General features: G+C 39.5%; 2 protein-coding genes across 2 annotated transcripts; one reads left to right on the top strand and one right to left on the bottom strand.

Annotated features, from left to right (window-relative positions):
* The first annotated feature begins 779 nt into the window (after window positions 1-779).
* On the top strand, window positions 780-2,972 carry spryd4 (SPRY domain containing 4). Its single transcript, XM_034694779.1, has 2 exons — window positions 780-987; window positions 2,079-2,972. Exons 1-2 carry the CDS (start codon window positions 855-857, stop codon window positions 2,618-2,620), a joined length of 675 nt encoding a protein of 224 aa, XP_034550670.1. The 5' UTR covers window positions 780-854; the 3' UTR covers window positions 2,621-2,972.
* Window positions 2,973-3,917: 945 nt separating this feature from the next.
* LOC117821723 (glutaminase kidney isoform, mitochondrial-like) lies at window positions 3,918-20,263 on the bottom strand. Its single transcript, XM_034696202.1, has 18 exons — window positions 20,037-20,263; window positions 18,534-18,624; window positions 15,608-15,729; window positions 13,113-13,242; window positions 12,954-13,033; window positions 12,625-12,788; window positions 12,116-12,174; window positions 10,022-10,054; window positions 9,869-9,927; window positions 9,715-9,781; window positions 9,548-9,598; window positions 8,369-8,545; window positions 8,108-8,239; window positions 7,937-8,029; window positions 7,770-7,831; window positions 5,082-5,158; window positions 4,914-4,977; window positions 3,918-4,828 (listed from the first exon to the last, which is right to left on the bottom strand). The coding sequence occupies exons 1-18, from the start codon at window positions 20,249-20,251 to the stop codon at window positions 4,672-4,674; spliced, it is 1,833 nt and encodes a 610-aa protein (XP_034552093.1). The 5' UTR covers window positions 20,252-20,263; the 3' UTR covers window positions 3,918-4,671.
* Between the last annotated feature and the right edge of the window lie 7,018 nt (window positions 20,264-27,281).

Genomic DNA, 27,281 nt, shown 5'->3' with positions numbered 1-27,281 from the left:
ATTGCTGTAGCTTCATAATGAGTCTGTTCCACAGTTTTACTCCACAGATTGAAATACAAAAGCTTTCCTTGTGGTCCGAACATTCACCATCTTTAACCTGAACATCCCTCTTAAATTATAATCCCCCTCTCTTTCAAAGAACAATCTTTGAATATTTCCTGGAAGGAGATTTTTCCTTTACTTATACACAATTGGTGCAGTTTTAAAATCCACAAGGTCAAATAGTTTCAATATATTGGATTTGAGGAACAATGAATTTGTGTGTTCACAGAAATCAACATTGTGAAATATTCTGATGGCTCTTCTCTGTAGCACTGACAGTGGTTGCAGAGAGCTTTTCTAAGTGTTCTCCCATAAGGTGAAATAAGTGAACAATAAGAAGTGATCTATGATCCAGAATGTTCTTGGCTTTGGCGAGAACTGAAATGTGCCTTGACAGCTTGGATTGAACGTGTATTATGTTAGGTTTCCAGCAAATGTTTTCATCTATTATTACACCAAGGAATTTATATTCATGTACTCTTTCTATGCTGACCCCCCCAATCTGTACTTGTATGTTATTGTTAGATTTATTGTTTCCTAATTCCATGATTTTTGTTTTATTCAAACATAGTTCTGCTTAGGGTCATTTGGGTTTTAAAGATAAAATTACTGAGAGAGGTCTTACTTACACACTTCAGTTTTGACAGGCAGGTCCAGGTCTGGCTGCTGTCCGAGGTGCTGATGTGTAGTTCCAGACTGCAGGTCTAGGTTTCCCCCCCAGGCCTGCAGGGTGCAGCAGAGAGCGCTGTGCTTCACTGACAAGCAGAAGGAACTACAACATGTGAGTAGCAGCAGCAGCAGCAGTGGAAAACATGGCGATATCCACTAATGCTGCACGTCTCTGCCGCCTCGCAGGACGGACTGTCAGCCCCTTGCTAGTGAAACAAAGGAGGGCTGTCAGCCTGCCACAGAGAAGATGCTTCGTGACTACCTCGACTGGGAACAGTGAGTGAACATTCAAAGCATTAGTTTAAGAGATGTTAGCTTCAAGCTGAAACTTAGAGGTCGGTGTCCTATCAGGCAAAGCCCAACAGATCAGGAGGGATTTGTTGGTTCCGGACTTTCCCCGCCACATAAAACGTAGTAACCTGGCTGTAGCTCTTTGAACGAATTGACTGTGACACTCAGAACAATGCAGACACGAGGAAAGGCTGAGCAATCAACTAAATAGACCCTTTTCTGGCTTGTGTGCCTAGTGCGCATGCGTGTACGGTGCATTTTTCTTTACGCGCTTGTGGCTTAAGTTTGAAAACATTCACAGGTGAAATGTAATAAAATATAATCACAGAAATACTGACCAAAGTCCTAATTACACAAAGTCTAATTATTTTTTATTTGAATTTTTTTTTACTCTAGTCTTTTTTCATGAAACCGTCAGCATTCGTATACTATAATAAATAATTATAAAAATAATAGATTTTATTTACAAAACGCTTTCCTAAAATCTCAAAGACGCTGCACAAAGGATAAAACAACAGAATAATAAAAAAATGAATAAAATACATTTAAAAGCAGTCATACACTAAAAGCAATACTAAATAGGTGGGTTTTGGTGAGTGTTTTGAAGGTGGACAGGTTGGGGCAGGTTCTGATGTTAAGTGGTAAGGCGTTCCAGAGGGTGGGGGTGGCGACAGAGAAAGCTCTGTCCCCCCAGGTTCGGTGCTTGGTGTCAGGTGGTAGGGAGAGGAGATGGGCGTTGGAGGATCGGAGGTTACGGGAGGGGGTGTGTTGGTGGAGCAGGTCGATGAGATAAGAGGGGGCCTGGTTATGGAGGGCTTTGTGGGTGAGTGGGTGACTATGTTTGCATTTAATACATTACATCAGAGTATAGGTGCCAAAGACTTGCAACCCCCCAGGGGGTCCTGACCCATACTTTGGGAACCCCTGCATTACATCACATGCCAGCTGGATGTGTATTTGACAACATAAGCGGATTTTAAAACTTCATCAGACTTAAATGAGACGCCTATTATTGAATGTCTCACTGGAACTCATCCTTTAAAAACCTATCTTTTGCCCCTTCTGATTCTTTGTAGATGCTACCTTCAGGCTTGATGAGCGGACAGCCCACAGCAGCCTCGACCTTTTCAAGAAGGACACTGCTGTGATCTACCGCATGCTTGGCCTGGACCCCAGCCATGTGCAGGACAACCCAGAGCGTTTCCGAGACTGGGCCGTGGTGTTTGGTGATGAGAAGATAAGCAGTGGACGACACTACTGGGAGGTCACGGTCAAAAAATCTCAAGAATTTCGTCTGGGTGTGGCTGAGGATCTGATGTCTCGAGAGGACTGTGTCGGCACCAACAGCTCCTCCTGGGTGTTCGGCTATGCTCAGCGCAAGTGGTTTGCAATGACCAATAAGACGATTATTCCTGTGACGCTGGTGGGCAAGCCGGACCGCATAGGCATCCTGCTCGACTATGAAGAGGGCCTTCTGGGGCTTGTGGACATTGAGAAACCCAGGATCATTCATGCCATCAGGGTCCATTTTAAAACTCCCCTCTGCCCTGCGTTTGGACTTTGGGACGGGGAGCTGCTCACACACTCTGGCCTGGAAGCACCAGAAGGTCTGAAGTGAAGCAGGATGAACTGTGACACAGATGATCACATAATGGTGCTTGGGGGGGGAAAAGCAATATCTGTGTTGGAATCAGTTACAGCTTGATTGCAGATAATGTTTAATTTTCTGTGGTCCAGTTTTCATAATCATGACTCTTTGACAATGCATGTTAATACTTAATGTCTGCCGTCCAGCCTTAGGCAAACATTTCATATATGCTGTATTCGTGTGTACTTGTGTGTTACCTCTCAGACTGACAAATGAGTAAAAGGAATATCAGCCGACCTGTCTTAAGCTGCACCGGCTCAAATGTTTTTTTGGACTCACATTCATTCTGTATATTGTTTAATAAAATGACTTCACAAGAACAGCTTCTGTGTATCTCATTTATTTACAACAAGATAATACATATTTACACTGATAAACTAAAGCTTATGTCACGCTCAGGAATCATGTCATTGCCACAGTTCGAATAGAACCATGAATACGTTTCTTTGAGATGATTGATATAAGTCTAGGTTAAAATATATATATGTCACATGACGTAGTTGCTCTAAAATAGTGGTTGAATTTCTCAGTACACTAAATACAAAATTACAAAAGACTCATTTTCCTTTTGCTGAAAAATATCACTTTAAACACAAATGTTACTTGGTTGCAACAGTCATTTAGATAATTAAATATACCTCAGACTGTACTGTTACTATTGCCCTATGTGTGCAGATGTGTCTGATATCCAAGAAACTACTAATAAGAGCTCACTCACATCTACAAGAGTAAATCCTCATAAAAGAAAAAACATGGGGCGTCATTGGCCCAGCGGTTTAAGCACGTGCTGGCTGTTTCCAAAACCGCCTGCTACATACTACTTACTAATGTAGTAGGCAGTAGGTATTGCCTACTACATACTGCATTCTAATTTAGTATGTAGTATGACTGTTATGTTCGATCTGTGTTGCAGTACGCTGGACCAGACGCCTAGATTTCTGGTTTCGGAAAGCGGAAGCAAATAACGGCGAAGCTGATAGCGAAACTACTTATTTAGCATCCATTTATCATTCAAAAAGTTAGGAAGTGGTTTATATGTAATTCAGTAAACTTCACAGCACTCAAAAACGGATTTCCTCCCGTCAAAAAAGAAGGAAAAAGAAAAAGTGGAGCGAGCGCTGTGCATTATGGGAAACAGTATGCAAGGCAGACTGGTCCGATGCATGCTGTGAAATTTCCCGAATCAGTAGACATCCGGGGAGTTTTGGCTTACTGCAGATTTTGCTCTTGTTCACATACTGCTTACTGTATACTGAATTTTGGTCAAATCAGTACGTACTGCTAGTATAGTAGGCGGTTTCAGAAACAGCCAGAGTTTTTAGTCCTCGTCACAGCAGCTGCAGGTTCGACTCCAGGCCTCGGCCATTCCCTGCATGTCTTCCCCCACTCTCTACACCTACTCCCCACATTTCCTGTCTCTCCTCAGCTTTCCTTTCCATTAAAGGGCGAAAATGCCCCAAAAATATAACTTTTAAAAGAAAAAATATAATGTCAACACAAGCAGCGACTAAAGTAGCCTATGCCTAAGTATTGATGCACAGCTGCACACTATAACTACAGTCCTTCCAGCATTAAGAAAGACATGCAACAGAAGCTCCTCCTGATGCGGTAGAATAACAATGAAGCAGTTTTAGGAATATTTATACTGTCAGTACACAGGGGGCATGGAACCCTCTGATTCAATGACAGAATGCTGAAGCAACATTTAACAATAAATAAGCACAATGAATAGTTATTTACAGGGAAGTTCATTAGTACTTTTACAAATACCAAATCATGACTTAATTTCATGTCGTTTGTCTCCACACTGCCTGTGAATACAGCTCTGTACTGATACTTTACTCTGCTGAACTACTCTTCCAGACTGCAGAGATAGTTCATTTTCCACCCTATACCTTTCCAACAGTCTAATGAAGACCCCCCCCTTGATTATTCATGTTCGTCAACCACCCCTTGCCCTTCATTCCCCTTAGGTGCATATTTAAAATAGATTAGTTACCATATTAAACCTTTGTTAGTCCTTAAACGATGCTCTTCAGAGTATCCAGTGCTGGCTTCTGTTCCTCTGTGTTGGAATGGGACTCTGTTTCGTTGTACATACTCTGGTACTCTTGCATGAGTGAAACAATCACTTCATGGCCAAACTGCACGGCATCATCTATAGGTGTGTTTCCCCATCTAGTAGATAAGACAATATGATTAGAATATAATTTCCAACCATATTTCACATCATATAAAAAATGGTAGTGAGTAATATTTCTACCTGTCTTTCATGTGAGGATTCACTTTACAGATATCAGTGAGGAACACAACAGCTTCCACGCGACCTGAACAACAAAAGGACAGCAACCTGGCCTTATTACATCTATTCTCCTTTGAAAGTCAAAGCACAGATTATTGAAGCATGAGCAAACTTATAATGAGGTGTCACCTTCTGCTGCAGCGATGTGGAGCGCGGTGCGAGAGTCATAGTCTGTCTGCTCCATGTTCACAGCTGAAAGGGCAAACCTGGGGGGGCAACAAAGGAGCAGAGTAAAGGTGAGAAAACACACATGAAAAGGTTAACCTTTGACAGCAAGCTGTCAGAAACGAGCAGAATAGCGCTGCAGTTACATGAGTAAAGAACTTGTTAAAGGTCTTACTTTATAGTAAGTGATTTTAACATGTCTTTTTTTTATGGGAGAGTATCAAAATACCCAGCCAGCCACATCCACTGTACAACTTTTTGGGTGTTTAACTTTATCAATAACACAACAGGAATTCATTCTGTGCAGAAGTTCAAAACGAAAAAGAGTTAAAGAAACGCCACACTATCATCAAGTCCTTCATAATGATAATACGAGAGACGAGTGGCTGATTATTATTAGAATTTGAAATAACGGTGTTTTGTCTGAATCTGACCCACTGCTCCTCAGTGCATTTCAGTGCTGAATTCCGCTGAAATTAGACACCATACAATGCAGGTTTTTCAAAGGAGCAATCAGCTCAAAATCTTTCTTCCAGAGAGAAACTGAGAGATTAGATTTAAAACCATATTCATAACCATACTTCAAACCACAGATCCTTTGAAGAAACTTCAAACGTGTTAGAAATGTAAGCAAAAGCTGAAATACTTTGAAATGTTGTGAAGGAAAGACAAGTGTTTTAGAAATTAATCTTGTTTGCTCTTTTGCTGAAAGTTAGATAGTGAGACTGATAAGACTCACTATCTAATCAGCATGTAAGTTAAATATCGTATGGAGGTAAATCAGTCTCATCAGAATTTGGAATTTTTTAATCCTTCGAATTCCTAGCACTGCAGTAAATGAGAGATGAGACCCGAGAATTGCCGTTAATATGTTTGTGAATGTGTGGAGAATCTTGGGACTGAAGCAGAGCACAGCTCCTGTCCAAGTATCGGCATCACATGACTGCTGGAGCGCAACTTCATTGGCCAGCGGTTGGGTTTGATGTGAGACGATCGATTGCTTTTCCCTCAGTAAATCAGCTGTTTACTTTGAATCCTTTAACGAACACCAGCCACCCACTGTATCAGGCCTACAATTACTACACTTAGGGCCTGATCTACTAAGATCCCAGATAACGAGCGCTAAACTGTGTGTGCAAACAAAAAAATTGCACGTGCTATTAATGGGCCTGTTGCAGGTGATCTACTATGATTGCGTGCGCAATTGATAGCAGGTGCAAAAGTGGTGCGGACCGCCATTAAATGAGGATTTTGCGTGTGCTACCAGCTGTCACCATGGAGTTTGGGAGAGCAGAGTGGCCTTAAACGAAAAATGAAGTTTGAAGTCATGGAGTTGGAGGTCTTGGTCGAGGAGGCAAATAAACACACTGGTGAACTCCAGCAGAGACATCTCAGTGTTGCCAGAAGAAACGCGATTTGGGAGAATGGAAAAAAAGTGATTCATTATTTGAAAAGTGGTTTTGTAAATTGTCCCTCATGACCTGACAAAAAATTTGAATCTCTTTTTTCCTTAAATGCAGAATCTTCATCAGATTTCCGACAATCCCCACCGTACTCCTCAAATCAGCTCAGATCAGAAAACACCTCAGCAGAGCCAGTTTGCACCTGCCTTTCAAACATGTTTAGCGTGTGCTGAATGATTCCATTTGCATCTCCTCCTCCCAGTATTTTGCACGTTCTGATAATCTTCATGTATTCTGCATATTTATGTAGGCAAACACACTAAATGGATTGCGGGTGCTATTTTGCTCATTTGACAGACGCAATCCTCGGTGCACCCAGTTAGTACATCTGCTTTACGTGTGCTATCAAGTTTGCACATGTTTTTATACACGAAAACCTATAACAGATCGGGCCCTAAGTGTGACCAAAAATATAAACTTTTGAAAAAAAGAATAAATAATGAGATATGGAGATACAAGGTTTCTGCCCAACAGCAGCGATCTGCACCAGGAGACAACTAGCTTAGATTTGCTCTTTAAAATAGTTACTAAATTTGTCTAAAAGCAGCTCTAAAGCTCATTAGTAATGTTATATCAGCTTTTGATGAGCTATGTGTTGCAAGTCTTTTTTCATAGAGATTTCAAAACCCATCTTGTTAACAGACCTAGTTACCAAGCCAACTGATTGGGGCGGCTGTGGCTAAGTGGGTGGAGCCGGTCGTCTATCAATCGGAAGGTTGGCGATTCGATCCTAGCTCTGGCAGACACATGCCGAAGTGTCCTTGAGCAGGACACTGAACCCTGAGGTGTGTGAATGTGAACTAATGAGATTAGCTAACACTGATGGTCCCTCACTACATAGCAGCCTGCACTATCAGTGAGTGAATGGGTATGAATGGGTGAATGTGAGAAGTAGTGTAAAAGCGCTTTGAGTGGTCAGAAAGACTAGAAAAGCGCTATATAAGTACAAGTCCAAGTCCATTCCATCCCCTTGCTTTCAGTCTCTATTCCAAACTAAGCTAACCCTCTCCAGACTCCTGTTGTGTTTTTATCACCCAGATATTAAAGTAGTATCAGTCCTCCCAACTATGACCAGCATCCAAGTGAATCAGCTTTTCAATGTTTGATTGTTTTTATCAGGCTGTATCTACTATTCTGTTCCCACAGTTTTGTGATGAAAACTGAAACAGCGATTCTGTTGTTACTTTACCTTCTTAGAGCAGCGACGTCACCGCTGTAGGCTGCAAACATCAGCTTTACCACGGACTTGTTCTATAAATCAAAAATAAATCTTTACAGCAGAGGACAAAGCTTCAGCATGAATCCTAACCCTAAGAGGAGTCTTTGTAGCTTCTCAGCTTCTCGCTCTGAACTTACGGGGTCATTGTCAGATTTTCTCCTGGGATCGTGTTTCTTGGTGAAGTGCCTCAGGTTGTCGTAGTTGTGGAAGTTGAAGTGAGACACCAGTTCCTAGAAATTCAAAAGTTTGTAAAACATGGAGTATGTGCCAATGACTCAGACACTGAGACCATGTTTGAGACTGAATACCTGACAGAAGTGAATGCCACGGACACTATTCCCAAGCCGATCTAAAGGAGGCGACCAACACATCATACCCATGACATTTGGGACCACCAACACAACAGCACCTGACACCCCAGATTTAGCTGGCAAGCCCACCTGAGCAAGAGGAGCAAACAAGATATTAGAGTTTAAACTGACACTTGAGAGCTTGATTCAGCATTTTATCAACTGCTGGAAACGAACACCACAATGTTCCAGAAAGATCCTTGAAATTTGGTGACTCACATGAAAGGCAAACTGTCCTGAGAAGTCGTACATGCCACAGGAGTGCATGAGACTCAGAGTGTTCCGAACTGCTTCGGCACTCAGCACACGGTCGCCTGTGGTTGGGCAAATCCCCCCGTTGGCTAGTGTGGCAGCCATGACACTTCCTGACTCACAATTCACCTCAATGGAGCACAACTGAAATGTTAAATAAGAGAAGAACAGAGGAACTTCAGAGGCAGATAAATAACTTTTTTAGAGAGAAAGTTTTGGAATTTTTGGAAAGATATTTTTTTTACTTTTTTGCCAAGAGTGACTCTAGTAGATTGACAAGAAGTATCACAAAGCTCTATGTGGCTGGGTATTTTAGCTTGGCAGTGAGTATGGCAACAGGGAGAAACAGCTAGCCAAATCTGCCTACAAGCACATCTACAGCTCATAAATTAATTTGTTATGTGTTAAGTGTATAATCCACAAACAGAGTTGCAAAAAGAGAGAGATGTACCAGACTTTTCTTGGCAGGGTATTTTGACTTCCTGGAGTTCTGCTGGCACGGTAAGATTACCATGCAACAAGTGGATGCTTTATTTACATGAGTTAATTGGTTCCTTTTCTTACTCTTACTCTTTTGACTCTAAATAAGCTTATTTATAAAAAAAAAAAAAAGCACAACTTTTTGATCCACAGAACACTATAACATTCAAGACTTTCTGGAGTCCCTGAGCTCCCTTGTCTCGTAGGTCCCTCTGAGCTGCCGTAGACATCCTCCTGCTGCGGACGTTCTGGACTCCAGCTGATACGGACGTGCTGGACTCCAGCGGCAACAGCTTGTACTACTCGTCTCATCACTATCACCTCTCTCTCTCACTCCCCTCTCTCACTCTTTCAAGACCCAACTCGGTCGAGGGCATGATGTCTGTCTAACATTAGTCTGGTTCTGCCTGAGGTTGCTGCCTGTTAAAGGAAGTTTTTCCTCGCCACTGTAACTAGCGAAATACTGCGATGTGCAATGCTCATGATGGATTAAGGTGGGGTCAGACTGAGTCTTACCCTGTCTTGAAGTTGGGTCTCTGTTCATAATTTGGCATAGAGTGGTCTAGACCTCCTATGTTTGTAAAAGCGTCTTGAGATAACGTTTGTTGTGATTTGGCGCTATACAAATAAAGGTTGATTGATTGATTGATTGACTAAGAGTCGTACCTGGAAGTAGAAGTCAAGGGCTGCGATCATGTCAGAATTTTCAGGAAAGCACTGCAAAGAGTAGATTATAATCAGCGCATGAGACCTTATTTTTTCCCTTTTTTTCTGAATACTCAACAAGCATTTTGAGTTATTGTCATTAAACATTAAAAAACCCAAACACTCACTTTTTTCTCTTTGAGGTAATAACCAATCGCAAAATTCCTGTCCCCAGTCTCCCTCTCTGACTGGAAACTGGAGGTAAATGATCAGTATGAGAAAGCTGTATTTCAAATGAACAAGAATAAAAAGGTTGTGTTTCTTCCAACACGGCACACTCACGTTGCATTGCTGAAGCCCACAAACTCTCTACCAGCCATACTCTTCAAGAAATCCATCACCTGCAAAGACAGATTGACACTGTTCAGTAAGGAGACCAAACAAATGAGTGATATTTCATGAAATAAAGGTTGACAATGTTAAAGTTTTACTTACATAGTCAAACCTTTGGGCCTTATTTGACTGAGGCTGTTAATAGAAAAAGGGGAAAAGTCACTTTCTGACATGCAGAGCTGCTGTGTTCCATCAGGCAGCGAGTCCCTATAGATGGCAGTGTTTGAGTAGTTAAACATAATCCCATGTGCGTGGGCATGGAGGTATTTTGTGTACATGTTCTTGTGCTTGTCAGTCCATCATGTGGCATTACAGCCTGAGCACTGTTTATTACCCTGCTTGGATTTCACAGATGAGTAAGGGATCAAGTCGTAAATTTACCAAATAGGGATGGTTGTCACATTAATTTTTCAATACTCCACATGAGTTCAAGTATTAGTCAGATGAGACTTCCTGAAGCATCATGGCTAAGTAAGACCAATTTCTTTTTAGGTATTTGCTTTGCAAAAAAGTTTTTGGACGTCTAAGTTTCTTATTGAATTGAGGTCTTTGTTAATAATAATAATAATAATAATAATAATAATAATAACTAATTTTATTTATAGGCGCCTTTCTGGACACATCCAAGGTCACCTTACAACATAGCAATAATAAAAGCAACACTCAACAGTAAAAAATACATACATTAGAGTAAAGATACAACACATTGTTACATTAGAGGCTTAAAATAAGTCAACTGAATCAACTTGTACTTTCCTTTTCCTGTGTTTAAAATATCAACCCTACCTCTTCCCTTAATACATTTTTTCTCTCTCTATGAATCATGTCTTAAATGCCTCACTCAATGCGAAGGCATGTATAGGAGGGTAGCAAGCACACCTTCTGCTCTGAGGCTGTAATTGGCCAGAAGCACACACACGCCCCCACCCCCCACTGTCAGCCTAAACACAGAGTCCCTCCCTTGCTGCTGGACCTGACCCACATATGATAAGAGGTCCAGAGTTTCTCTCCTGTCAGCTGGGAAGTTTGAGGACAGCTTGAAAAATACACAACCTATTTGACTTAGCTCCGCCCACACATGACTTACAGTCAAGCCAAAGAGCACAGATAAGTGAGGTGACTGGTGAGTCAGATGTTGGTGGACATAGTCCAGAGGCTGACACCAAATGACCAGCCAACAGTCGTTCTCCATTCTCCAGGGAGAGATTCAGTCCACGGATTTTTACCACACTTTGTATTTAAATTATGTTTCCTTAAAATGTTTTAACTGTAATCAAAACTAAACCTGATAGCTTCAGCTTTAACTAGTCTTTGTGGCATCTCACAGGGATTCTACACAGTCTAATGATGCAACTGTTAAGTCCATGAAATTATCCCCAAATAATTGTTAATAACCATTCAGCATTGTAAGATGTTTCTTCATGCTGTATTCGTTCTGTTTAATCTACAGGAGAAACTGCCACAAACTTCACTTTGCCGCTACATTGCCAGTTCCTTTGGGGTGTGTGAATGACATGTGAGCACTCTTACCACACAGACTGTAAACAGTGTCAGATTTCACAATGATTTCTTGCAAGCAAATTTCAAATACACGTGTGAGTCCATTTGGGCTCTCACATGTTAATGCACGGGTCATAAGTATGCCATTAAATTCAGCGAGAGAAAACGTGTGCCAAGACGAAGACAAGAGCAAGTTTTCTCAAGATGAACATAACAGCTTTCATTCTGCAAACCTGGTTAAACTTTCTTTTTTTTTTTTTGAACACAATCCTGTTTTATCTCAGGGCAATGTTTGAAAAAACCCTCTGACTGGAGGCTCTATTGATTGGCTCTTTTATTGGTGGACTTATCTTCTGTTTAGTTTCTTGTTTTAGGTCATTATTTTTCATGGACTGATCGATTACCCCTTGAAATTGTGATTCAGTGGAGTGAGTGGCTGCAGCAGAATACCACACAGCACAATAATAAGAGAATGGAAAATACTATAATAGGTCTAAGCTTATAAAAAGAGAGCTTATTTCTCAGTATAACCTCATCATTACTGTAGAATAAAATCCTAGTCTTTGTTCAGCTCTGACATCTTCGATCCTGACGTTCACTTTGTGTGTATAGTCTTAAGTGAAAACCTCTGCATTCATTAACAACCTGCAAAGATAATCAATATTTACACCATTGAGACAGGCCTTAGAATTTTACCTCAATTAAAGAGGTGATCACAATGGCTCCAGCATTCACCATCGGGTTGTGTGGTTTCACTGCACAGGAGACAACAGCATGTAATCACTCATTTGCCTACAAACCACAAGAGCGATAAAATGCTGAGATTAAAGGACATATTTCTTGAGGGGAAACACAGAGAACACTAATGATCAGCTCATAAACTGAACACATAGAAGAAAATCCTGTTTGCATCTGAGGAAAGGTGATAAAATGGTACAGAATTTGTCCATAAGCCCCTTCAGGCTGCTGTTTTATGATTTAAATGAGGCTTTGTCTTTTTCATCGTAGCCCTGCTGACAAACAGAGCCTGCTGAAATAACTGTTCAAGGACCACAGTTGTTTCATTTTTGAAACTACATTATTTGTTTTTCCTTTGGTTTTCTTGGATGAGTCAGTGATACACTCACTGTGAATGTCACTGCTTGTTCTTGTGTAGGAATACTAGCACAGCAGGAGTGAGAGTCTAGGTCAAGGTAATCACTTACGGTCATCATTAAGGGACAGTTTGTTGAACTTGAATCCACTGGGCTCTTTGCCCACAAAGTTGTGAACGTGCTCGCTGCCCAGATCGTGCACGGCTATGGCGTATTCCAGAGGCTTCACGCACGACTGCAGACAGAAGGGAACCTTTGTGTCACCCACAGAGTGTCTGTTTGCCATGAGGATGGGATGGAGATGTATAGAAACAAAAACAACAAAACAAACACACAAACAAACAAAAGAAAAGAAAAATGGTGGGGTTGTTAGTGAGGTCATACACACGATGGAGTTTTTCAGAATGGAAACATGCATTATATTAAAGATGTAAGTCTACCTCTGTCCATCAATGGTGCACAGAGACACACCCCAGAGATCAGGGCTGAACTTAGCCAGTTGGGGGATATAATCAGCTACCTACATGTAGATAAGAATCACACATTAGTGTATCATAAATTAATAACTGAACAACAATAGATGTGAGATTGTTTCCTACCTGTCCAGCTTCCTGCTTTTGTGCCCTGTCATACATATTATCGACCTGCTGGGTGAACTCTTCAAAGTTTGGGATGACAAACTTTTTTTTGAATGCTTTAGTCAGGAGCATGATGTTGTTGCCCACACACCTACAAGACACAAGATTCAATCGATGCCATGAGGAGAATCGGAAAGGATGTCAGATACAGATATATTAGCATTAGATTTATGGATTTGATTTCAATAAATATGAACACAAAACAAACCTCTGTAATAAAAACTAAATTATAGCGACAATGGGATCTAAGATTAGCTGGCAAATATATATTAACAACCATTGAATGTGTTGTTTAACCCTCCTGTTATGTTGCGGGTCAAATTGACCCATATTAGACTTCAAAAATAAAAATAAAAATGTTTAAAGTAATTTTTTCGGTTTGACACTTCTTCTGCTCGGCCTGATTAGCGTGGACAACAACTAAAATGAAAATGGTTAATTTCACACATTTGCAACCCCCCCTGCATGTCTATATTACATAGATACTATTCGTGGGGACAATTTGACCCTGCAGTCAAAGTGGAGGCTAAAAGGTGGAGGCTAAAAAGTGTCAAATACTAAATGTTTCTTTGCATGTGTGACACATTTCACCCCAATCACTTTCCAATGTACATAGAAACATTTTTTAACATGAATTTTCATATAAAAACCTCATTAAACTATGATCTGTGAGAATTAAAGAACACGGATGCAAAAATATTGATTTAAATGGTTAGTAATGGAGTTAATAATGAGATTTAAAAAAAGTTTATTTTGATTTTTTGGGGTTCTGACACTTTTGAATCATTAAATATGCCCCGGGTCAAGTTGACCCTAGAACATTATTGCTGTCCCTGAGAAACGAACATAACAGGAGGGTTAATTAGCAGGGTTGACAACAGAGATATAGGTATACACTTATGTTAACTAGCTAACACTGAGTTATAGTTTAAAAGATTGTATGGGATTATTAAAATGCATCAACACATTGCCTTTTCTCTGGCATTCAGTTCAGAAAAGTTGTGCTTCTTTGGCTCAAACAGTCCTTTGGCCTCAATCACTAAAATCTGCTCTGCCTGAGAAATGTTTTTTAGAACTGAATGTCCAATCAATTTCAATTTATTTGAAAAGCTCAACTCCTTAAAGGGCATTCATCTTTTTTTCATCATACTGGATTCAAAGGGACATGCCTCCAGCTAACAAAAGCACAGTTAAAAGGATAAACAACCATACTGGCCTATATCAGACAGCAGGTTCAAACGGTTATAGATTTTCATTGCTATAATTGGATAGCAATGCAGGATGGCTCTAAGAAAAGGTATGTACATTCTGTCACAGCCAGTCTGTACTGAAAACTCTGGCCCGCAGCCCTCACCAATCCAAGGCAATGCTAGCGTGAGAGTTTGGGACACAAGGAGGAGAGAGTGGAAAGAGACTGCATTATTCATATGGGTCATTTCCTTAAAAAAAAAAAAGGAGATAGCACTCTCTATTTCTAGAGGCTTATTTATAGTGAGCTTTTAAGTGTTCTTCGGGAAAGGATAACCTCAACAAGCTGTGAAAAAATAGAATGTTGGATACAGTTTGACAACTGACAACCAGACTGTGAAATCTCCTACTGTTCCAGGCCAAAGGATGAGACTCAGTGTAGCTGATTTACAAATGAGACTGTCTGGCAGCGAGTCTGCATGATGTTGAAAGAAATGTTGAGTCTTCAACAATTAGTCATTACATCGTGTAATCAATCAGAGTTTATGAGCAATATATTTTGATCATGAACTGATAGTTTCTGTCATTTTTACAGCAGTAATGTCCAACATTCGCTGGTTCCAGCTTCACAAATGTGCGTCTTTAAAGATGCAGAGGTTTAAAGATGTCACTTTAAGCTTGTAGAAATTCTGTTCAGAATGTTTCACATTTTTTTGAGATGTTATGGATCACTAACCATGAATATAATTGGCAGATGAATCGATAGTGAAGCAACTGTTGATTCCAGCTCTACTTCTAATGTAACTGACACAGTCTGTAGCTCAACCAGCAAGATGCTATTTCATTACCAGGCCCAGAGACGGAGTCTGTCCTGCTTTACCCTCTACTGCCGTGGATGGCATGTGCAAACAAGAATTTGGTTAGTGGCAGCTGTTAGCCATAAAACGCCTGTCCATGTCAGGCTCTTGGACTCAAATAGCGCTGACCACAGATTACTTCTCGTATTACTCTTTTACGTAACCACAAAATGATTATGACTAACACCTTTAACTGCACCTGAAGCTGCAGCTTTCATTCTTTATTTTACACTTTTTATCCCTCCTGTTTGTTTCCAAAATTAATTTCAAGAAGCTTTGTTCTCGGAAAACAATGACTGACATGTAAACACAATGTACTGTATACCTTTCACACACAGGCAACAGTTGGAAACTTGCCCTTCGCATGGTATGCATAACTATGTCTCCATAAATAAACAAAGCTTTTCTCACCTCCTGAACAGCTTCTTGTCCATCATGACAGGCCCAAGAGAGTCACGCGTGAGGAGCCGCATCTGATGGACGCAGTCACGCAGCCGAGGGTCAGACGTCAACAAACCTGTTTTTCTCAAAGCCTGAAACAGAGAGAGGTATAAATATATATAGAAGGGATTACTTGATAAAACTGTTTATCAGATTCTTTAGGTTATGCACATGTTATAGTGCAAACTCCCTGAAAGCTGTAGGTCCGCTCCAACTCTCACCTCTTTTAAATCAAAGACTAAGACTTTTTTATTTGCCACTGCCTTTCTATCTTATCTTATTTTAACTCGCTTTAAATGCAAATTTTATTTTTATTTTTAATATATTTCTAATTTTCTTTTTCTTTTCTGTTTTATTATATTTGTCATTTTATTTGTGTTCTTGAATGTTTCCAATGCTTTTAATGTTTTAATGTAAAGCACATTGAGTTGCCCTCATGCATGAAATGCGCTATACAAATAAAGTTGCCTTGCCTTGCCTTGCCTACAGTAATGTGTAGATGGCTTATACGGATATAGGACTCCAAATGTTCAGGGGTGCCAACATGTGATTAAAGAGGAAGTACAAGCATAGATCAGATGACTGGATTCCCTCTAATAAGTCTCTCGTCCGGCTGGCAGTCACTGTATAAACCATATGCCTCTATTTTGGGGACACCACACACACATGACCCTGCCAACTAGAGAGGGCACATTTATTTTTTCCAGCCATCTTATCTGAATTCAAGGAGCAAACAGAGGACAGGGCTCCAGGCTCTCTGTTGTTGTTATTGAAGATCTGTGAGGGATTCTTTGCTCCTGGGAATGACACACCAAGAATTTGGGGCTGCGCTCAAGGTTTTTTTGGGGGGAGGGCTAATTTCACAGTTATATTCTGCAAGTCTTGGTAAAAGAGGGTTCCTGTTCTGATTGGTGAGCACTTTAGACTTCATAGATTGTCCCATTATACAAACAGACTCAAGAAGGTCGTGTGAGTTTAAGTTGGCCCGCAAAATCTAGAGTTAAATATAGTATCGCCTGATAATAGTCCAATGATTGAACCAATAATGGTAAACTGAGTATATAATTGAACATATCTATTAAAAAACAAAACAATGAATATTAAAATACTTGCTATTTTCTTTGTCTTTTAACACAGTGTTATAGTAATTCGTTTTTAGTTAACTTTAGTTGTGATGGATCTTTGTTTTTAACCCTCCTGTTATGTTTGTTTCTCAGGAACAGAAATAATGTTCATGGGTCAATTTGACCCATGAGCATATTTAATTATCCAAAAGTGTCAGAACCCCAAAAAATCCCAATACACATTTTTTTTAATGCAATTTTTAACTCAATTACTAACCATCTAAATCAATATTTAGTCCATTGGTGTTCTTTAATTCTCACAGATCATGGTTCAATGAGGATAACTCACTTGTTTCTCATTAAAATTCATGTTAAAACTTTTTACAACTTTTTATGTACATTGGAAAAACCTAAATATAAATAAAATAGTTTTACATGACATAGATTTTTGTTTATTTTATTTTATTTTACATTTTGAATTTTTTTTTTTTTTTTTATGAAGTGATGCTGATAAATTAACACTACTCCTCTTCTGTCACACGCTGCCCAGATTTTTATGCTGTATTTAGCTGGTTTGGAAGGCATGTATTGCCTAAAATAGACTCAAAAAAGGGTCAATTTGACCCGCAACATAACAGGAGGGTTAACTTAATCATAATGGTTTATGGACCAACCAATTATCTTTCCATCAAGAAAAATAATCAATTTTTTAAAATAAAAGTATGATGGGGTAAAATATTATATCTGGTGGGTTAATGTAATAATTTGAGTCAAAGACACTATCTATTAATATGATGTAATTTCCTTCATACAGCTTCTACTTAGCATATGTTGCTATTTCTACAACAGAAGAAACAGGAATTTAAAAATCTGGATTTTAAAATATGCTTTCCCTTTTTAACTAATTAATATTTAGACAAATTGGTATCTCAAAAAATTGAAAGGATAACATTTTTCAGAGTAGTCTTCATGCACAGGTACTAACACTGTCAAAATATATGTACGTCTATAAATGTCTTAACCCATTTACCTCTACAAACACATCCAATTATCCATGCTGTGACAGCAGGCAACGTGTGTTGACACACGCCTCTTCCTTAGAGCACATTCCTTTTTTTTAAGATGACTGAGTTTCCATAGACACCGACGTCACCAGATGTCTGCCTTTTTTAAATGGGACTTTCTCTCAGGCTGCAAAGGTTTTGCAATAGCATGTTAGTTCACACAATCTATTTCCTGCCTCAGAGATATGTAAAGTTTGGAAGTGGCCCCACTCATGGTAGAGGTTAAAAGAAGCTTGATATCAGTTGTAATGGTTGCACATGTCAATGTTGGACCCATGTATGGGGAGATCTGTTGACCTAAAATCCATTTTAGTTACTATGTGAGCACTAAGTAATTGTTGTAGCTTTAACTTTAAAGGGAAAGTGCCTTTACTGTAATATAATTATCAAAACATGTCCTGGTACAGCCTAAGAATGTGAAATATCTGAATCGTTAAAGTCCAAGATAGCATAAAATAAAATGTGAAAAACTGCATCTTGTTCCCTGGTGATTACTGCACTGTCACACCTCCTATATTTAGCTTGATCTGTTACATAAGAGAGTCCATAACAAATTTTAAACTTGACCCTACATTCAGCTGGAGGCACTCTAGATTCCCGAGGTGGACTCCTATGTCACCCCTCAAGGTTGATTTGACTAAAGTCATAGTTGGTTTCAGGAAATGCAATACTGCTATAGGGAAAAGTTCACATGTATGCCCACATACATGGAAAGTCAAAACAGTGTAAAGTGTGACAGAGGAGAAGTGAATGTGAATGTTGACTCACAGAGATGAACTGGGAGAGGAGGATCATCTCTTTTCCTTCAGTTATGGTGTAGAAAAGCAGGTCCTCCATACTGGACATCCACCGACTCCTGCTGACAAACCAAAGCATACTGTGATTTCTTAAGTTAAACTGAATTATATTAATGGAAAAATCCCCAGTGTGTCAACGAAGTAAAAAAAAAAAATGGCAAAGGTCCAATTGACCTGACCTACTTTTGACCAAAAACCTAGTGTGAGAGAGAGATGACCATCATGACCTCTGTGCCATGACCAAATGCAAATACATGAATACAGTTGATGTTTTTTTCCCTCAAACACCTGCATAGCATGGGAATGGCATAGCTGAAAAATGTCTACTTGAATTTTGAAACAGTATGCACCTTTTGGATACTAATAAGATGAACATGCAAAAATGTAACTGGTAGAATGACAAAACCCAAATGAAGACAACCAGTATATTTGAACTTCAATTCTGCCTAAATTACTCTGATCAAATCATTAAACTGCAAATATTGTTTTGTGTATTGCAAATGTAGCTGCTTGTCAACTTTCCTGCCCAAAGTAAATGCGTTTACTGATGCCACTTTCTTGCTGGTTTATGTTTATTTAGCTCGATACCATTAGAAGCACTTCTTTGCCACACTGATACAAATAATTACCAGTTGGTTTAACGTATCAACTAAATTAATAGTCAAGTCAAGTCACGCTTTATTTATACAGCGCATTTAAAAACAACCTCAGTTGACCAAAGTGCTGTACAGTTATTAAAATACAATATAATCATACACAAATATAGTAATAAATAAAAGCAATAAAAGAATAGTAAGAGCTCAATTTAGGAAATAAAAAGAGTAAAAAAGTAAAAAAGCAAGGATTCTTGCTTAGCTGGGACTGAATGCCAAGGAGAAAATATGGGTATAGATGAAAATATAAGGGTAAAACGAAAAATTGTGGTTTTAGTTTACTATTTTTATTTCTTTTTCTTTTTTTTTTTTAAATAAATAACTTGAATTTGACTTCTAACTTTACTACTACTGCTGTTGGGCGTTTATGGACTTTTAAATCCAACTTCAAACCATAGTCTTTATAATAAACTTCAAACAGGCAAAGGGCCTCAGTCACTTTTAATGACGTTCGAGCATCAACCAACAGAGCTGATATTACTTAACAGTTAACGATGACGTTTAAGAGCAGTATCGACCGTCGACCCTTCAGAGAAAAGAGAGTACTGATAAGACATTTTTCCAATATCTTTTACAAACAAAAGCTTCAACTTGTAATTGATGCTACATTGCTTTAGAGATGCTGTTACATTTGGCTCAAATTTAAGATTTCGTCGCACAAAAATATTATACGAGTTCCACGTTATGACTGAAACCTTACACACGTGCAGGTGACAGCTTTGTTTTTAAATTAAAAAAGGGAAAACTGTTTGAAAATAAATGTTTTTCATTAGATTTATGTTGATTTAATATTCAGTTAGCGAGAGCCTCCTTGGACTTACTTTTGTTTCTGGTCCACATCAGTGCTTGTCTGCTGATGAAAGGCTCTGTGGGTGTGAGGTGATGCTGCGGCCCAGCAGGGGAGAGGAACAGGTTGCTGCTGCTGCGTCCTGGACAAGACAATGCTGTCAGCTCCAACTCTGCCGGAGATCCCTGTATTTTTAAAAAGCTGCAAGACTCCTGGGTTAGCTGTCCTAAGACTTTTCAGGCAATGCATTGTGGTGAATAGGGTCTAATGTAAATAATTAAGAAGACTATTTTTCTTTTTATCACAGTTGCTGATCTAGACTGACGCTTGTGGTCAGTACACCTTGGTCCTTAGAGCTTTAATAGCAGCTGCTCTCTGACATGCTGGATCAAGTACAGGCTTCAACACGGGGGCGGGGCTTTGACACTGTCATCGTGGTAGAGACTGTGGGGTCAACAAATAGAGGCTACTGAAACCAAACCGGTATGAGTTTCTACGGCAGGTACAGAACCACATTCTTACCAAAACTCGGACCTATAGGTGATTAGTGTTTCATTTAATATTTGAAACTTTCTTCTATCTTAATTTATAGTGTATTCATTTTGCATTCAAAGAAAAATAAATAATGACTAGTGTCACTTTGGAGTAGTTTTGCCCTACATTTTCCATTTAGGCTGAGTTAAAAGGTTGAGTTGAGCTCATGTAGTCATACACAAGATTTATTCTCAAACATTTACATAACATGTCCATAAAAATATGGCTGCAAGGCAGCAAACACGTTTGTTTAACTTTTATCACAGAAATAAGGCCATTAGTGAATTTTCATTGCAATGTATAAACAGTGGTGGACAAAGTACACGCCTTCATTACTTAAGTCAAAGCATAGATACTCCAGGAAAATATTACTCTAATACAAGTGAAAGTTGTTCCATCAAATTGATACTTCAGTTAAAGTACTGAAGTACTTTCTTTTAAAAATACTTAAGTATTCAAAGTACTTCTTAAAAAATCTCAAGCTTTGTATTTTCACAATACATGAGTGCTGTCAAGAATACATAGGAGTACATTCACTTACATCATGTTTATCTAGAAACCATTACTTGAAATCTCTAAAAACTACACCATGGAATAAAAACATAAACTAAGTTACTCCAAGCACAGACAACTTAGTTTGAAATGTTCATCTGGAATTAAACATTACGTAGCTCAACACGCTTTCTCAGGTTGGACAGTGAATTTTTGTACGTTTGGGCAGAATGGGAAACGGGGAGAACATTTCAAACGATACGTATCATTCTTCATTTCAAAAACCTCTAACACGGGCTGAAGATATGACCATGGGTGCTCAGGTGGAGAATTATAGCCATCATAACCACCTCTAAATGAACTGCCTGATCTGAGTGAAATTGTACGACTAAACCACTGAGACAAACAGAGCTACACAAACACATTTTACTACAAAAGTAGTGAGTAACTAGAGCACTGATAGAAATGTAGTGGAGTAAAAAGTAAAATACATGTCTTCTGAATGTAGTGGAGTAAAAGTAATAAGTTCCCCCGAAAAAAAAATACTCAAGTAAAGTACAGATACTTAAAAAATGTACTTAAGTACAGTACTCAAATAAACTGACTCTGTTACTGTTCACCACTGCATACATATAACATGCAGGACTACATGTCAGTGGTTTGTAACCTCAACTCAGTAGTTTAATTTAACCATGAGCAGGTTTAAATCATCAAATGTTTACTTTTTGTTGAGTCTAGTAAATAATGTAAAAAGATTATGTCATGTTGCCACCAGTGAACCCTTTCTACTGCTGTAAGATGGCGACACCACATGGTGACTTTCTCACACTGACCCTTTTAATTTCTCAGTCTTTTCCTCTAGGTGGCGTGCTCGGTCCAGGACCCTGTACTCAGTTCAGTCTCTGTTCTCTGACTCTGTTGTTCTGTTTAGAGGAAACATCACAGTTGGGTGTCTGAGATCCTTCCTCTCTGTAAGTCTTTTTGTCCTTGGCAGCTTTCCCGGTCCTTCAGACACAATTTATTTTATCATTTTTGATCTTTTGAGTTCGAGGCCTGGCTTCCTGTCTTTGATGTTTGCTGCTGTGTGCGATGTTCCTTAGTGAAACACTGGCTGACTGTGATGGGGAATTTATAGCTTTCAAGAAAGTCAATAAACAATTTGACTCCTTAGATATTAATCGTAATTTTGATCCAGTTATTGCTAATCTTTACAAGGTGTTTCTTCTGAAGGCACTTTATAGAATTCAGGTGATGGTGAAGAAACCCAGTGATAAAACACAACACCGTGTTCAGTTTCAAAGCACACTTCATGCTATTTTTTTAGTATTTGATTATTCTTCATTTGTTTATTGTTCCAGACTCTTTGGTGGCTTGATATAATCTCCATTCCCAAATAAACCAGGCTTCACTGGGTGCTGGTGGTCTCCTCTGCATTTCTAGGCGTGTGACTTCTCCAGAGGGGTGCATGCTAACCCATGGCCTCTCTGCAATACCTCTGCCGGTTGTACCTTCTCTGTTTTCAGGCGAAAATGTTTTCCATTCCTGGGCCAATGAATGCCACCTTTGTCCCTTCATCCTCCATCTTGTGTGAGAAAGCCCCCCTTGCTGCACTCACCAAGCCTGCACAAACTTAACCTCTTCCCCCCTCCACCTCACACAGGAAAAGAAACATACCGAGTCTGGTGCTTTGATTCAGGCTCAGTAATCTGGCGGTCTGGATAAAGCCCTATCTTAGGGAACACTTTGGACATCCAATTTTGGGGGACTTCCGGAAGGAAGAGGTAGTAGGAGTTAGGTGTTGAAATTTCACTGGAGCAGTGATAGGATTATCAGATAAAAAAATGATGTTAAAACAAATGTTAGAACTTAGATGGCCAAAGATGTAGGCTTTTTACTCTCCATTCAAAACTAACGTATTAATGCAACTTTATGTCAAAAGTTGGTTGTAATAAACATGGTGAGAATTACTAATTAGTCCTAAAGCAATTTGAAACACCGGTACACATTACTGATCATCATTATCAGCCTGCCCTGTGCACATTAAACCAATTACACCTTTCTTTTCTCAGGATTGATGCATGCTTATTTTTCCAAAAAAGCCAAAGCCCCTCCAGGCCTCAAAAACAGTCTCCTCAAGCTTCCACATCCCACTTTAGTTGGGTTGGATGTTTCATTACTGCAGAGAAGGTGTGCATAAAACACCTTCATTTTAACCCATTTCCAGTTTTAATTCATCATAAAATCTGCTTAACTGTCAAACCTGAGACAACCTGCAGCGGGATCATTTGATGCCTGAATTGAGAACTGCACAGTGAAATGAAGCTCCTTACTGGACACTGTTAAGTAGAGATTTAATGCGTGGTTTAATGCATTGCTCATATTAAAGGATAAGAGCCATTATCCCAGTGCCACCCAGGGTGAAAGGAATGCTATCCTGTCTCTAAAATCACCCTCACACACACACACACACACACACACACACACACACACACACACAGTTAGAAACACACACACACACACAGAGAGGAAGGAAGAGAGAGAGAGTATCAGGTTCTCTAGATAAATAGATAGATAGATAGATAGATAGATAGATAGATAGATAGATAGATAGATAGATAGATAGATAGATAGATAGACAGATAGACAGATAGATAGATAGATAGATAGATAGATAGATAGATAGATAGATAGATAGATAGATAGATAGATACTGCTCCCAGTAATGCATTGATTTCAGGACATAACATTTCCAAAGTTTCGATATTGATTCACCACATGAAAAAGTGATGCAATATTTTTCATTAGCTACATAACTAGTATCATGCTATCTATATCAAACACAACAAAACATAAGAAATCATTAGTAAACATCAGAATCCCCATGTCATGATGGCTTACCAGCATTTGAATAATAACTATGGACAAACGATCTCCCTAGAAGATGAACCCTATGTTTAAAACTGATTTTCCATTAACCCGAGTTGCATTCGATACTTCAAAACATCCACTCATTATCTATGTCACTGTTCCCATTTGGGGTCATGGGGGGCTGGGGCCTAAATATATTTTCTTCACAACATGGGAGAAGTAGATTCAGATGATTTCAGCCATCCAGCACACAATTTTGATGTTTCTTGTCATCTCTCCAATTACATTCATTGCTTTCAGCTACATCAAAGAGTAGTAATGTTCACTACCTGAGCTTCCCCAAAAGCCAGACTTGTTATTGGCTTGCTTATGAAATTTAATGAAGCATGAAACAACAACTCAAGCAACAGGTATCTTTTCAGGAGTTGGTTAAAGCAAAAAAAAAAAAAAAGAGACAAACAAAAGAAAATTAATATTATTCTGACATCTGCCAACTGGTTAAGTACGCTTTATATGAATTGTTGCATTGATCAAAGTGTAAAGTAACTGTTTTGTTTGGCACATCAACTTATGTAGACAGCATGATGTTTTCTTCACAGACTGCACTGAACTGCCAAAAACTCAGTTGTGGTAACCTAACAACGCTGTGAGCAAAGTGTATTGATAAATGACATAAATGGCGTTAACACAATTTAATTGGTGCATGAACATACAAAACTGCTAGAGTCAAAACTTAGCAGAGCGGGTGTGCAGGCCAAGTGGAGCATGAATTTATGAAAGTCAAGCTGAGCTGGAATGTCCTAAAATGGACACTTTGCAAACAACATTACATTTTGATGATTTAGCAAGAAAAAGGCCCTTTTTTTTGGATCTGCCTTTGGGTCAAATATCAACATTATCTGCACCACAACTACTCAAAGTGAGTAACATTCATTCAAAATGTTTCATCAACCTACTTTTTTTCAGGTGTGTAATAAACATTACAGCCTTACGGGGGCACTAGCATGGCTGTACAGTTTGTTGGGTTGATTATTAAATCAGAATTGAATGTGTATGGATGTTTTTTTCTCATTTGTGTTTGAAGTTTTGTTTGCTCCCTTCATTTAGTCACATTAATTGGGATTCCAAAACAGTAAGAATGTCACTTTGACTGTATGTTAGCCACTAGCATCTTATCTGTCCTCTTTTATTTCTTAATTTCAGCCTGAACAACCCAGTCAGTTTCTACTGAGGGACAGATCACATTGTGGACACTGCCAGCCTTCAGGACCTATCTGTCTTCTCCTCTCCCCTAGGTAGTGCTGACTACCCTTCTGTCCCTGGTTTGTGTGTACACAGAGGACCAAAGCCACCCCTCCCCTGTGGTGACTAGGCTGAAACCTAGACACCCTCTAGACCCCTGGAGCCTCTGTGCACCCGTACAGTTGTGAAAGGTCAGCCCCCCCATCACCACCCTCTGTCCGTCACTGCCATCTCTTCCCCTTCCCTCAAACCAACCCCCCCTCCTTCTTCATCCTCCTAGCGTCCACACCCTTCCTCACCCACCAACCCCCATCCTCACCATGCAGCTATCCCACTGCCCTGCCATCTCGCAGCATTCCGCGGGCCGTGCACACAGAGGCCTATTGTGTGTTCTGGGAGACGGTAGAAGGCAGCATACAGTCGGAGCACCAGAGAAAAAGGATGTGTGGAGCTCAAACGAGCTCAGTATTCCTGTTGCACATCTATATGGACCCGTAGTCAAAGTTGTTCTGGTATTCAGTTACATTTCTGCAACATGGTTGTAAAGAGAGCAATGGCAGATGAATGTTGAATGATTGCTTTCAGCTAGGTCTTTGTATGAGATTATACATCATCTGAAATTGTGGGAGGCTATAAATTGGAGCAGGCGTATCTACATCTTGAATGATTGCAATTTTTGTTTTCCCCTCTGATAAGGCTCAATCAACTCCTTTCATCTCATCTGTGATTTCAAAGTAGCTGCGTTTTGCTTCTCTAGTGGTTTTTCTTGCCTTTTTTCCAGGAGAAAGTTTAACAGCATACTATTTTTATCATCTGTGCCATCATAAGCTGTCTGTAATTCTTCAAATTGAAGCCCCCTGCAAACTGCAACTTTATCTTTATTTCCCATACTCAGCAGTAATGGCTTGACCTGACACAGCAAACTAGATGCAGTGTTAGTGGCACTGTATGCTCCCTTTATTGTCCAAAGGCCACCAATTATTGATTCAGCTGGGTAACTGGCTGTTTGAATTCCTGAAATGTTTTCGTTGGTGGACTTGTGGTGTCCCGTTAACTAAAACTAAAAGATTAAACTAGACTAGAATCAGCTAACTGCACACTTTGTTGTTACCATATTCTCATTTTAATACACCACACAGCTCATGGACCTGGTAGATGAGAACTTCAATGAGGAGGGGTAGTTCAAATCTTTCTTTCCTATATGTGGAATGAGGGGAGCTTCCTAGAAGTCATGACCCTGGAATTACTGTGCCTCCGCTCACGACAAAGACCCCCTTTCAAGCTCACTCACCTGGGCTATCTAGAGAGAGGAGCATGATGAAGATCACACAGATGTTTCTTGACTCTCCTGGCTAAGCTTCACAATAGCTAATTCTGGCATAGATGTGCTATTTTGTCAGGAACTCCACTGGGAACTTAGATAAATCCTGTGCCAGACCTACTGGGCAGTTAATTTACAGACATGAACTAAACACACAGACATAGACAGAGTATCTAACTGGTTGAGAAAACTTAGAGTGGTCTTATGGGGAATTTATTTTCATCCAAACCACAGCAGGATTGTGTTTTAAACGGGATCTCACAACCTCTTGTCAATGGTCTTTGTCCAAACAGACAAGGCTCTCAAAAGACTGCTATGTGAACATGACATAACTGCACTGTTGAATGGTCAGCTCAACAGGTTGCCCAAGAAGGTGCGCATTAATCCATAATCCAAAAGATTAGACTGAAACAAACAACCCGTCTGAGCAAGTGTTGGGGTGCTGCTGAAAGTGGCACCTTGTAGCACCTCGTTTTCCAACCAAACAGTTTGAAGCATGTATTTTCCAACCCTCTCTAAAACTCTCAAAGATTGTGCAATCATGATTTATGATCAACGTTTTATTTACTTTGGTCTACTCTGAAATTTCCCGTAGGATTTCAAAGAAGACTGACTTAGAGGGCTAGTAAGACCAGGAATAGACTAGGTCTTGATATAATCTGTGGATATGAAAAACTGCTGACATACTTAGAATCATTCAATAGAGGCAATGTTAAAGTTTGTATGTGTGCCTAAGTTTCTTTGAAGTTACCCTTATCAAGAGGTATTCTGAATCACACGTTGGTCAGAGATGACCCTGAAATCCATCTGAAAGTTCTTCAA

This window comes from Notolabrus celidotus, chromosome 11 (genome assembly GCF_009762535.1).
Source record: "Notolabrus celidotus isolate fNotCel1 chromosome 11, fNotCel1.pri, whole genome shotgun sequence".
Lineage (NCBI taxonomy): Eukaryota > Metazoa > Chordata > Actinopteri > Labriformes > Labridae > Notolabrus > Notolabrus celidotus.
This window is presented reverse-complemented; position numbering and strand designations above follow the sequence as displayed.

What these genes read in the sequence shown, in the direction of transcription:
- spryd4 (XM_034694779.1), top strand. Translation starts at nt 855, where the DNA reads ATGGCGATATCCACTAATGCTGCACGTCTCTGCCGCCTCGCAGGACGG. An exon ending in GACTACCTCGACTGGGAACA is followed by an intron (nt 988 to 2,078) that starts GTGAGTGAACAT and finishes GATTCTTTGTAG; the next exon opens with ATGCTACCTTCAGGCTTGAT.
- LOC117821723 (XM_034696202.1), bottom strand. Translation starts at nt 20,251, where the DNA reads ATGCATTGCCTGAAAAGTCTTAGGACAGCTAACCCAGGAGTCTTGCAG. An exon ending in TCCTCTCCCAGTTCATCTCT is followed by an intron (nt 15,730 to 18,533) that starts GTGAGTCAACAT and finishes TCTCTGTTTCAG; the next exon opens with GCTTTGAGAAAAACAGGTTT. An exon ending in GTGGCATTCACTTCTGTCAG is followed by an intron (nt 8,030 to 8,107) that starts GTATTCAGTCTC and finishes TTGAATTTCTAG; the next exon opens with GAACTGGTGTCTCACTTCAA.